Below are 12,164 nucleotides of genomic sequence, written 5' to 3' on the forward strand. Positions count from 1 at the left end.
CAGTTTTTTCCCCATAGGACATGTCTTAACTTAGAGCAGTAAGTAATTAAAAATAAACATTTCCTTACCCTTGTCTGTGAGCTTTTTTGGAGTGACCTGAGTAGTGGGAGTATCCCGAATATGTTGATTCTGTATCCATCGCAGCAGACATCGGGTCTGCACGGAAGGGGCACAGATTTTATTTAGAAGATGCGTTCCTGGTGCTCCTGAGGTGGAGTCCGTGGTAAAAGTGCTTTCCTGGGTACTCTTTGCTTCCCAGTCATCGGTGAGATCTGGTCCTCAGAGATTGAGTGAGCTTCACTTAAAAGGAATCTGATCAGAGGGGAGGGGAGGGAGGGTGCTTGGCTTCTCACGGTCGACCTAAGAAAGGAGAAAAGGCATGGAAGTGCACTCTAAGCAAAGCAAGACATCATTCCTACTGCAAGAATTCCCCCACTTTGGCCACAGATCACACTCATCAAGCCTGTCCTGGTCAATACCTCTCTTTCTGATCTAGTTGAAGAGCTTTAAATGAACTCAATATATTTGTTTTGTAGAGTTTAGCCCATTCATCCAAAAATCTGGAAGAGACAGTCTAGGTCACCTGGTTGAGACAGTGACTTGGAGAAGGCACAGCAGCCTTACATACAGAAATTCACCCACAGAAAAAGGACCAGGCTTGGCTTTGACACCACACCTCTTCTGCTGTGTGACACACAGTCCAAATAACCCCAGATTCAGAAAAGCAGCATTATAAGCCTATTTACAGGGGGATAAGGTGGGGGAGAGGGCAACTTCCCTAGGAGAAATGCTGGAGAGAATCAGCCCACCATGTCTGAACCTGCTTTGTTTTCACAACTTCAAGTTGTGCCCATTATACAGGCATTAGTTACTGTACAATCAATGGCACTATGAACACCTCCCTCTCTTTCTAATCTTTGCCTCCAGAAGCTATTTTGGGCCTCAAAGAATTCAATTTTATTAAAAATCATCTCTATATATACACATACTAATAACACTGGGGAGAGTCGATTAGAGATCACATCTAGCTTATATGGGCCAACACTTCTTACAGCGTACTTCCATTTGGAACAGTAGCTGAAGTCACATCTGTAAAGGGCAGAAGAGGGTCATGTTTTTTGGAACAGGAGCAGGGCAACATTAGAACAATTCCCAACAGTAACATATCAAAAACCCTGAGCCCCGTGGGAAGGAAGGGTAGACTTCACCCCACTTTCCAAATCCACATCCTGCATGAGGCAAGAAGAGAAATGGAAAGGAGGAGAGTTAAGGAGTTAATCACCAGTTTGGGGAAACACATGCAAATAGGCAGGAGGGAAGGGCTGCAGCTATGGACAGAGGTACCTTGGCACAGCCCAGCACTCCTGTGGCACACAGGAGCACTCTCACTTGCCTTCTGCCCAGGCAACTGCTGCCTCCAGCCAACACAGGACTAAAGCTATGCTGTGCAAAAGTGGGCAAAAGACCACTTTAAAATTAAATCAGATCCCTCCGTAATTTTCTGCTCACAGCAGTTTTCAAAGCTGTTAGCAATAAAACAGGCAACTACTGCTTTCAGCCCCCTCCTTCCCCAAAGACAGAGGGACAACAACAGAAATCCTGCTTTGGCTATTCTTGCCAGCCATAAGGTTCCTCCACTAACACCTCCAGAAACCTCTCTCTCTCAGCATAGCAGAGAGCTCTATCACATGCAAGTGGTGCCAAAGAATGAAGCCTCTTCCCCACAGAGCTCCTTGGCTGGCAGTGCAATCTGCAACAAAGTAAAGCTGCATCCCCAGTGCATCCAGAGCTGCAGGTACTGGCACAATGCTTGGGCTTTCCAGGGCTCTCGGAAAGCAGAAAGGCGTGGGGACCTTTTGTGTACACGATTCCCAAGTTCTAAGAGCATATCTTACCTCGAGAAAACTTTAAGGCATCAGAGAATACAGAAAGGAAAAATAAGGATGGGACCATAAGGCCTGGTTTCAGGAGGAAAGGAATGAGAATGGATTTAAACAGTAAAACAATGCCAAGGCACAAGCACAGTTTGGAAAATGGCATCATTACTGTAACAAGAATAAAAATTCCCCTGTCTAGGATGTGATGTTAACACTCATTAACTCCCTAGACTTGCACACAGCCTGTACCTTACAGCTCCAGCAATAGGCTGTGACTCATTAAAGCTGATTTTTACCTCTATCGTTCTGCTAGGCAACCACAGAAAAATCTTTTCTCTGTGTTTGTCTTCCTCTGATAAATGGGGGTGAGGCCATGACCCCCTATGTTCAAAAAGCACTGTGAGGAGATGGCTACACAGGACTTTGCAGTCATTAGGCATCACAGATCAGAAACACCCTCAGCTGAACAAAAGCTGACAAGTTATTGTAGTCTTAAACCACTGTTTGTGATGTTACTGGAGTCCCTTTGAGAACAACCATTACCTTCACAGATACATATCACTGCATTACAGGAATAGGAAAAGCAAGCAGAGCTGCTGGCATACATCAGTACGGGTTATGTATTTTTCCTAGCCCTCTAGGAAAGTATAAACTCTCACCCTTCTCCTCTAACCACATAATAGAATTTTCCGCCAAATACCAGGTAAAAGAATCAGAGCTGAGACGGGGACTGGGAATAGAGCTCCTCTTTTGACCCCTCTCACCCCAGCAGCACAGGATCACACTTCTCTGGAGGCCTGTGGGAACATTTCTGCAGGTAGAGGCTGCTGTGGAAATGCACAGACTGTCTGGACAAAACCATGAACAAGCAGCGCCCATTTGAAGGTGAGTGAAGCACGGCAGTGCTGGGCACCAGGCAGAAAAGACCAACACAGGAACGTCAGGGCAGGCTGGATCACGCCAACTTTCCTTTTCTGTGTAAGCAAGAGCAACGGTTTTGACACAGCTCTGTGAAAAGTCAACAAGGCGGACCCCAAAAAACATCAAGTCTCCTGGATCACCATCAAAAACAGTAATCTTAGAGGTATTTTCCAACCTAAATGACTCTACGATGAACTCAGGGACTCTGCACCTCCTCCATGCCCTGACTGAAGGATGCACCAGTGGCTAAATAGATCTTCCTGTCAAGGCACTCACAGGGCAGTAAGGAACAAAATACATCTGCACAAACTCAGCTGGAAAAAGCAGAAGACCACTGGCTTTGCCTGATGCCCATCTTTGACTGACTCTCAAGAAGGCATCCGAGGTTTGTCCAACAGAGGGTAGCCTGGATTGCTAGAGAGACACCACTTCCAGTCAAGGAGGGAGAAGCACAGTTCAAACACACACCCCCCCATAGCCATGCCAAGCCAGTTACCCGCCTCCTGGTCTGTTTCATAGCAGGAAGGCAGGGCAGCCTTAAACCAGAAAAGCTTCTGATACTGTGGAAGAGGTAAGGACAGGACCAAAAGATGCTAAACTACATCTCTGGGTTGGAGTTCTTCCAATGACATAGACAGAAGTCAGCCATGGATTAGCCACCACCCCAAGAGTGCCCACTACTAAAGCCTGAGGAGACCTAGAGAAGACAAGCTGTATGTGTGTCCTTCGTAACACAACCATATCCAAACTAAGCACAGACTTTGCACATCTCCACTACTACATAACTGTTAATGATAATTCCTACCCCACCCCTCTGGGCAAGAACAAGGGTTCTGCTTAAAGCAACGGCCCCATCACTTGGGGCCTCAACCCTTCACAAAAAAGCATGAATTTAGAGCCCAACGTAGCCAGTCGAAACGGCTTCACAAAGGATCATTACACCTCGAAGGACTCCACTGAAGGCATGGTCTGTTTGCAGAGCTTCTGGCCCTGCATGAAACAAAGCTCTGTTGGCCTGAGGGTACAGTTGCACTGTATTTCTGCGTTGACAAGAAAGCTGGTGTAAGTAGCTTCCACCTCCACACCACGGTTCACCACTCTCGGTTGTGTCAACACAATTCTCAGCAAGCAAACAGCTCTGCTGGAAAACAAAACAAAAAATCCCTTTTCTCCCCCCTGCCATGCTTTTGTCTTGGATCCTTTCCGTGACCTAGTTCACAGCACAGCTCAAAACATCAAAACCAACATCAGGGTGAATAGCAGCACAAGCGAACAGCTAGAGGGAAGATGGGAATGCCTCCTCTGCTCCACCACAACAACTGTATAAACTGTACACCCAGAACTTTGCTCCCAGTAGGGCCAGCACTCTCACTTTGTCTTTCTGATGACAGAAAGAAGCCATGTAGTAGATGGAAAACAATGGTAAGGGCACCCCAAAGTAAATGTTGGGACCCTGTGCTGGCAAGGAGGACTGCCGCACCCTGCGTGACAGTGAAGAAATATAGTTACCCTGAATACCGCAGAGATCACTGTAATTACAGTTTCTACGCAGCTACACAACTCACTGTAACTCCCTCTTTTCATATGCTCATAAATCTCAAAAAGAGTTCTTTTGAATTTCTATTTTCCACACTGGAAGCCCAATTCTATTTCCAATGAAGTTTGCTTTGTGATCGTCTTCAAGGGAGCTCAGTTTGGCTCCCAGACCAAGAGAAATTTAAAAGAGCAAGTTACATCTTTAAATCAAAGAGGGCAAATGCAAACAATAGTTCCCCTTTACATCCCATGCTTTCCCAATGGATTTTCTCCTGTGAAGTTGAGGCAAATAACTCCAGAGCAGCTCATCTTTGAAATCTTTGCACAGTTTCAAGCTTGCTCTGTTTAACACTTGCAATCAATTAGAGTTGATTTACCAGTCAGTTCATGAAGCTGTATGTATTTGGAAGTGCCATCTGGAGCACAAGCAGCCACAAGTGTCCGCGAGGATGTGCGCACAACTCAGCTCCAAACGCCGTCAGCCTCACTTGTTAAACAGCACCAGCTGTCTGTGGAGTAATGGATGCCCACGAGCTACTGCACTGAGAAATCTTTTTTTTTTGCCTTCATTTAGTGAAACGAAGAGCTTTGCAAATCAAACACACCGAACCTCAAGCGCTCAGGGTTCAAAAGTAAAAACAATTAAGATGGCTAAGCAGCGAGGAAGCTTTTCCAACTCTGGCACTGGCTTGGCTGCACAGTGCTGCTGCAGCTCGTTCCCATTATTCACTTCAGGAAAACGAGAAGTTGCGTAACTTGCTACGTTCAACTGCAGACATAGTAAGACCTATGAGCAATGCCACAGGAACCTCTTGCTTTTGAATTTCCTGAGCAGGCCCCAATCCAGCAACTTGATCTGTAAGCACAGAAGTTCATCCATGCTAATCTACTCACGGAGCCAAGACTTCCAGTTTTAATGGGCAATGAGCTTTGGGAAACAAGGTTTTTCTAAAATATTGGTATTTATATGTGCATGTCATTAAGTAAGGTCAATTTTGGCCTTCAAAATACATATAACTAAACCAGGACTTTTACTCTATGGTGGTGGCTCTTGATTTGTAAGCCCTTTATTCTAAAAAAACCCCATTTACTAGTCAGCAAATTCAAGCCCTCTAGCAATAGGTTCTCCTTTCTTCTGCTTCTCTGAGGCTCCTCAGAAAGATTTCACAGATCCCCTGGAATTTCCAGCCCCAAAGCTGAAAGCCATTAGTCCATGACATGGATATTTCAGAAAGAAAAGCCACTTGGTTTATTGAAGCAATCCACTGTTTAATCAGAATATGCAACACAGGCCTGAAAACACAGCAACTGACCAGAGAAATGCCCAGGCAAAACCTCCATCCAAGTGAGTGGTGTTTCCAAGCAGTAACCCCCAGCCTCCTGCCCCCCTGCTACACAGCTGGAAGCTCTCTACATGGGGCCCATCTGTGAAGCACTTCTCTGGAGGATGTCCTTTGCCCACTCCAAGAGCCACATCTGTGCTGTCCAAGTTTCTGAAGCACAGTGAGCATTCAAGACTATAATGCAAACTACCTCAAACAAACCTCAGTGCCATCCTGTCAGACTGGTGAAAGCTTGTGCTTCCTCACTCATGTGCTGCCAGACCTTCCAGTGCTTCTCTTAACCCAGAGCCATGCAACATGGTACAAGCCAGCCTCAGGACACCAGAGCACCTGGGACTGTGCACAGGAATACAGTTTTCCATATCGACATTTAAAACTGTACTAAAACAAGTGGGGAAAAGAATGTCACAAGACACTGCTGACTCTGCCTATCCCAGCAGGCAGCACCTGTACTGCATTTTCAGTATTTAGTTTTAGCCACAGCACTTAGATACTGAGTTAGCATTAAAAAGGTATGAACTGCAAAAGGTTTCTCTACTGAAAGAGCACACCCCCCTTTAAGACACTGCGTATCTGCCAGCATTTTCTATTTAAATTTAGAACAATAAAGAAATCTACAGACCTTGTGCAAATCCCCAGCACACAGCACAGTGGGACTCCACAGTATGGTGTCTATCTCCCTCATGCTCAAATCTGTACAAGTCCAATGCCATGCTGTCTTTGCAAGGAGAGAGGGCAAAGGTGTTGACCCCTGAGGAAACAGCCACTAATTTTTAATTTGACCCAAGTCAGAAAATTCTGACATACAGGCTAATGAGAAATTAGAAGTACTAAGATAGTTTTTACACAGGTTCATTTTCTTCCTTCAAGTGACATGGAGGAACATGAGCTTACTATTTCCTACCAGCAGAACTGGACATCACAGTTCTCCACTCAGGTCTGCCTCTTAGGTCCCCAACACAGCAGCACAAGCCCTGCAGCAGCAAAGCCACATTTCTGATACCATCCTTTGCTTTGGTTGCAAGAGGTGGGGGTGCAAGGAAGGCAGACTACAACACCACAACATGCACTTCTGCTAGGACAGCTGCAGTAGTGCTCTCCTAGTACTGTATCCCAGTCTCACAATGACAGTAAGCCCTCCCCAGGTGTACATATCCATAAGACAACAGCCACCAGGAACAATTGCCACTACGAACCAAAACCAAAAGGCCAGAAGCACTGGGAGCTGCTGGTCAGTGGCTGTGAGCAGTTTGCCTGATTCCAGGACAGCCTGCGATTATTCCAAAATTTCAGCTATAAGGGAACATTTTTAAAGGAGGTTTTCTACAAGACACCACTCACATTTATTTTTCAAAATTAACAACTGTAGCGATCACAGAGCCAACACTGGCCTCGTAAGCTGTGGTCAGCTAAACAGCCAAACCCCAGTGGGGGAAAAGAGCCAAGCACGGTCAAAACGAAGCTTTTCAAAGGTGGCAAAGCACTGCTGAAGCTCCTTTCTCCACATCTCTCCTCCCTGGAGTTAGGCTGAGCTCCCAGGCAATGATATCACAGAACATACTTCATAGCATCCTAATTTGCACTTCCAGCCAGCGTGACTCCATTTCTTAACTCTTAATAGCTGCACAGATCTTGCGGGCAGCTCACTACTGACAAACCCGAGGTTAAAAAAAAATTCCACTGCTCCAAACAGTGACAGAATCGCCCGCCTCCCCAGATGGAAAGTCAAGTCACTTATGCTTTCACAGACTCTGCAATTGAAAGCGCTCAACCCTTGGCATAAGAGTTAGCTCACCACCTTGACAACCTTCTGAATAAAAGAACCAAACCCCCTGTGTTATTTCGCAGCAGCTCTCCTTCCCGTCACTTCTGCTCCCCCTCCGGTGCTGCCCAGCGGGATGAGCCCAGACACAGAGCAGTTTGTTTCACACGGCGTGGGCAGGCAAGGCACCATCAGCAGAGCACTCACACCAGCGCGGAGCCTCTCGCACGAACAGCGCACGGCTTCCTCGCAAGGCGAGGTTCGGCAGCCGGAGCGGCCCTCGCCGCCACCGAGGGGTTTATCTCGGGATGCCAAGATCGCGGACCCGCCGCCCCAGCAGCCTCACGGCGGGCGGGCAGAGCCCCGGCCGGCAGGATGGAGGCCCCCGCCCGCCTTCCACCTCCGCCCAGGCACGGCAACCAGCGCGCAGCCCGGAGAGCGCCGGGCAGGGCAGCGGGACGCGGCGGGGCTCTCAGCCACCCGGCACGGACCCTGCGGCCAGGCGCGGGAGCCGGAGGCTGCCACACCGCCGCTCCCGCCGCCCCAGCACCGGGGTCCCGGCGGCGGGAGGGCGTGGTGGGGGCAGCGGCATCGCCCCCCGCACCGCGGCCGGCCCCGCACGGACGGACGGGCAGATGGACGGACTCACCTCCCTCCCGCGGCCGTCCCATAGCCGCTGCCGGCACCGACCCGAGCCTCCGCCGCCGCGCCGCTCCCCGCCACCTTCCCCGGCGGCGGCCGCCGTCGCTGCTGCCGCTGCCGCTTTCCGCTTCCTGTGCCCGGCACCGCCCCGCACCCCGTCCCTCCCCCGCCGGAGCCACCGCCCCCGGGCGAGGCTTCCCTGCCCGGGAAGCGGCCGCTCGCTGAGGCTGCTGCCCCTGAATCCCCCGGACCCGGGCGCTGTTGCAGCCGCGGCTGGTGGGGCTCTGCGGCGGGACCCGCTACTCAGCCCTGAGGCCCGATCTGACGCCTGAACCTCTGCCTGTAGTTCAGCCTCCTCTGCACCTCGGGGCGTACACACGCTCCTTCACATCTCCTGCCGCTGCTTTCCCCATCGCCCCCCTCCTTTCTCCCGGTGCCCACTCCACGAGCCCCGCAGCCCTTCCAAGGCGCTGCAGCTCTCCTCCAGCCAGCCATGCTCCTCGCCTGTCCTATGCCGTCACCCTCTCCCCCAGGAGACGGATCAGTGCCTTGGAGCTATCCCATCCCAGACTACGGTATCCCTTGCGTTTCCTCCAAGGCTAAGTGTATTGCTAGGAACTCTAATGCCTCGCTTTCGGGACGGCTTGGTCTCTTCCTCCACCCAAAGCCTGCAGCGACCTTTGCCCCTGGTCACAAGAAGGCTGCCATGAGGAAGGACCTCCTGCCGCCCAGGGAGAAGGGCCTGGTTTGCCTGAAGCCTGCCTTGGGCACCAAATTCCTGGCACCACTTGCTCTGGACAGCTGGGAAACAAACAGAAGAGTCCCATGTTAGCACATGTCAGTTTTTCTACATGTAAATGTTGTTCCTATTTAATTTCACCTTTGGGTTGGCTTACCCTTCAAAAATATTTAAGTTTTCAGGACAAACCATGAGCTAGCATCTGGGAATGTATGAAGAAAATCTAGACCTCCTAGATTCCAGTCCTGCACTTTGAACTGCTCAGGAATGACCCAGGCTGCAAATGGAACAAATGCAGAAGAAATGGAAGTTATTCCTATTAGACAGTGTATTTTTTGCATTATTTTGGCTTCTGTAGACGGGATCTTTTATTTTTCCCCTCCACTTTGCCTTCACTCCCTTTTTCCAAAATAATGCGAGAGTTTCATTTGTGGTGCTTGCCCCCTACTCAACACCCATAGCCCACAGAATGTCTTCACAATGAAACAGTCAACTGGGAATAAGAAGAAACCTTTCCAGATCACTCTGATTTGGTAGTTACATTACCTCCTATTTTGCATGGCATACATGCTTACCCAACCCTGTGACTGACTGGAAGAGTCTGATATCAACTGATAGGCTCCATCTTGTATTATGCATCAAGATGTGTCTAAACTTGCCCACGGCCTGAGTACTCTGCTGCATTCCAGGGACTGTCTCTGCCCTCAAAAGCGTCTGACACCCTGCTGAAAGCCTGCCTCACTCTCACTGCCTTGCTAAGGGGCATGGGCTTGTGTCCTCCCTGCTCAGAGGTGGGCAAGATGTGACAAAAGACAACAGCCTTGAGCTTACGCAGGACAAACATTGGGGCAGGGGAGAGACTTGCTACAAGGAGCAAGGTTTTACCTGTGCCCTGCTGGGGAGATACTGCCCTGCCTGAAAGGCTACAGAAGCTCAGGGGAAAACATCAACATGAGGCCTTTACCAAAGGTCTTTAACCAGACTTCTTCAAAAGCAACAAAGAAACTCTCCTAAATCTCTTTCCCTACTATGTTTCTCCAGCAGCTGCTCAAGAAGATTCAGAGGATTTCTCAATATTCGTTTCATGGTTTAGAGCAGCAGGACTTGTTGCAGTACCCCATGGAAAGGAGATTGCTAAGAGATCTAAGCTAGGGAAGTATACAAACCTCAGTGAGGACCAGCAGCCATGCCCTGCCCAGACCTGGTGCAGTGAAGACCTGTTAGACCCAGCAGTGAAGCCCCTCACACCTATCTAGGTCAAGGTGCTACACAGAAGACTGGCAAAGGAGGAACAGACTGAAGATGGGCTCAGGGGCAGATTCTGAGATATTGTTACATGCTTATCTCTCATCATCTGTTTAAACCTCTGAGACATGAGGAAATGTTTTGTGTGAGTCAAGCTACCTGTGTAGTAGGGTCGTAGTTCAGAAATTTGTGAAGTCCTCTGCTCCCGTATATTACTGAATAGGCAAAATTAGAGTTGATTAGGGTTTTCTCTAACATACCTGAGTGGATCACATAGGTTCACAGGAGAATTGTTTCAGTTGGAATGGACCTCTAGAGGTCCAGTCTCCCCATTCAGAACAGGGTCAACTAAAGCAGGTTGTTCAGGGCTGTACCAGGCAGGTTTTGAACATCTCCAAAGACAAAGAGTCCACAAGCTCCCTGGGCAACCTGTTCTAGTGTTTAACACAAGCATAGTAAAAATGGGGTTTTTCTCATGTTTAAATGTCATTTCATATATCTCAGTTTGCACCTGTTCCCTCTTTTCCTTTCACTAGGTCCCTCTGTGAAGAGTCAGGCTCCACTTTTTTATTCCCTTGCAAATGGTATTTATACATATTGATACATATTTACACACATCAACTCCATCCTGAAACCTCTTATCAAAGCCAAAAATTCCCAGCTCCTGGTGAGTCAGATGCGCCCATGATGATTCCCGAAATCATGTTAGTGGACTCCAGTATGTCCATGTCAAACAAAGTTGGTCTCTGGTCCAGAGTAATGCAAGACACTTTCACTGTTTCGTTCTCTGCTTTGATCTTTTCCTGTTCCTGCTGGAACAGTGGCCAGGAGATGTTTTAGGAAGGATTTTTAAGTGGTCAAGTATATGGTCTGGCACTGCTTTATGGCACAATTTTAGATGCACACATAGACAGGTGAGAGCTCGGACACTCATACAAAGCCAGGCCCAAAGTGTTTCATGAAGTGGCACACAAGAAAGGGCTATGATTTCAGAGTCTCCATCCCTTTCTGCAGCTGACTTGAGATAGTTTTATGTGATCATAAATACCTTTGATTTGCTCCAAATTTGTCTCTCTTCTATGGAAAAAACAAAAAAAAGCAGTCCTTATCATGTGAATGTCTATGCTGCAACCTCAAATTCACTAGAAGCAGCAGAGAAAGGCTAGTAGATGCCCTGCACTTATTTCAGCAAGTTAGTTAATAAAATAATTTTTTTCTGCTTAAGCCACCAAAACCCAAGCCTTTTTCAGATTTTACAAAAAGCAGTTTCTGTCTTTCCTTAACTCTCTGTTGATTTGTTTTTTTCAGCAGCAACATGATTAGCATTCTCATTTCATACAGCTCCTTGAGGGGGTTGTTTCTATCCTTAGCTTTGAAGAAACACACAGGAAAATGTTACAAGTGCACGCAGGAACCTTCTCTTCCTGCCTGAAACATGAGGATCCAGACAGTTCCTGTCTTCATGACATTTTCTGAAGGGTCTACGTGCCTCCCCACCAATGCAGTACCATCTGACCAGGGCCAAGATGGATGGAGGGCGTAGTCCAACATGAAATACACACACTTGCAAGAAATTCAAAATGATACTGAGATCTGTGTTCTAGAGAAGACATACGTAATTCTGCTAATCCATCTACTGCATTCCTCAGGGTTGGACTCTGCACTGTGACAAGCATGAGTTGGACAGAAAACCAGGGGGAGACGAGGCACTTTCTGAAATGTGGACATTATCCTTTGTTATGGCAAACCCATTAGGGTTTTGAATCATTTTGTCTTACACTTTGATTTGCTGATCACAGTGCATGAGCAACACTGCTATTCACTGAAATTACTTGAATAAAGGTCTACATTCTCTCTTCCAGGATCATGTAAAGTGGTGGGAGTTTTCACACATGTATGTTACACTTTTAAGTAATTTCCCAGTTCAGAAGTTTGCTTTTTTTTTTCCTCCAGGACACTGGCTTCACTTATTTTAAATAAATCAATCTCCTTATCCTTATATTTTTCTACTGATCAATTTTGTGTGTCAGATTCTGCTCTGTTTGGAGATACACACATACTATATTTTTCTTAAGATACTGAGGGTGAATTTGATGTAG

At 47.8% G+C, this 12,164-nt stretch overlaps 1 protein-coding gene across 2 annotated transcripts in view; it reads right to left on the reverse strand.

Annotated features, from left to right (window-relative positions):
* The window catches only part of VANGL1 (VANGL planar cell polarity protein 1), a 45,003-nt gene extending 36,795 nt beyond the window's left edge, over positions 1-8,208 (reverse strand). For both annotated transcript variants that reach the window (XM_058850338.1, XM_058850346.1), the window contains exons 1-2: positions 8,089-8,208; positions 69-360 (exon numbers count right to left, since the gene is read on the reverse strand). In XM_058850338.1, coding sequence (XP_058706321.1) covers positions 69-151 — 83 coding nt within the window. In that variant the 5' untranslated portion in view covers positions 152-360; positions 8,089-8,208. The remainder of the gene's footprint in view (positions 1-68; positions 361-8,088) is intronic.
* Positions 8,209-12,164: the final 3,956 nt, after the last annotated feature.

This window comes from Poecile atricapillus, chromosome 1 (assembly GCF_030490865.1).
Source record: "Poecile atricapillus isolate bPoeAtr1 chromosome 1, bPoeAtr1.hap1, whole genome shotgun sequence".
NCBI lineage: Eukaryota > Metazoa > Chordata > Aves > Passeriformes > Paridae > Poecile > Poecile atricapillus.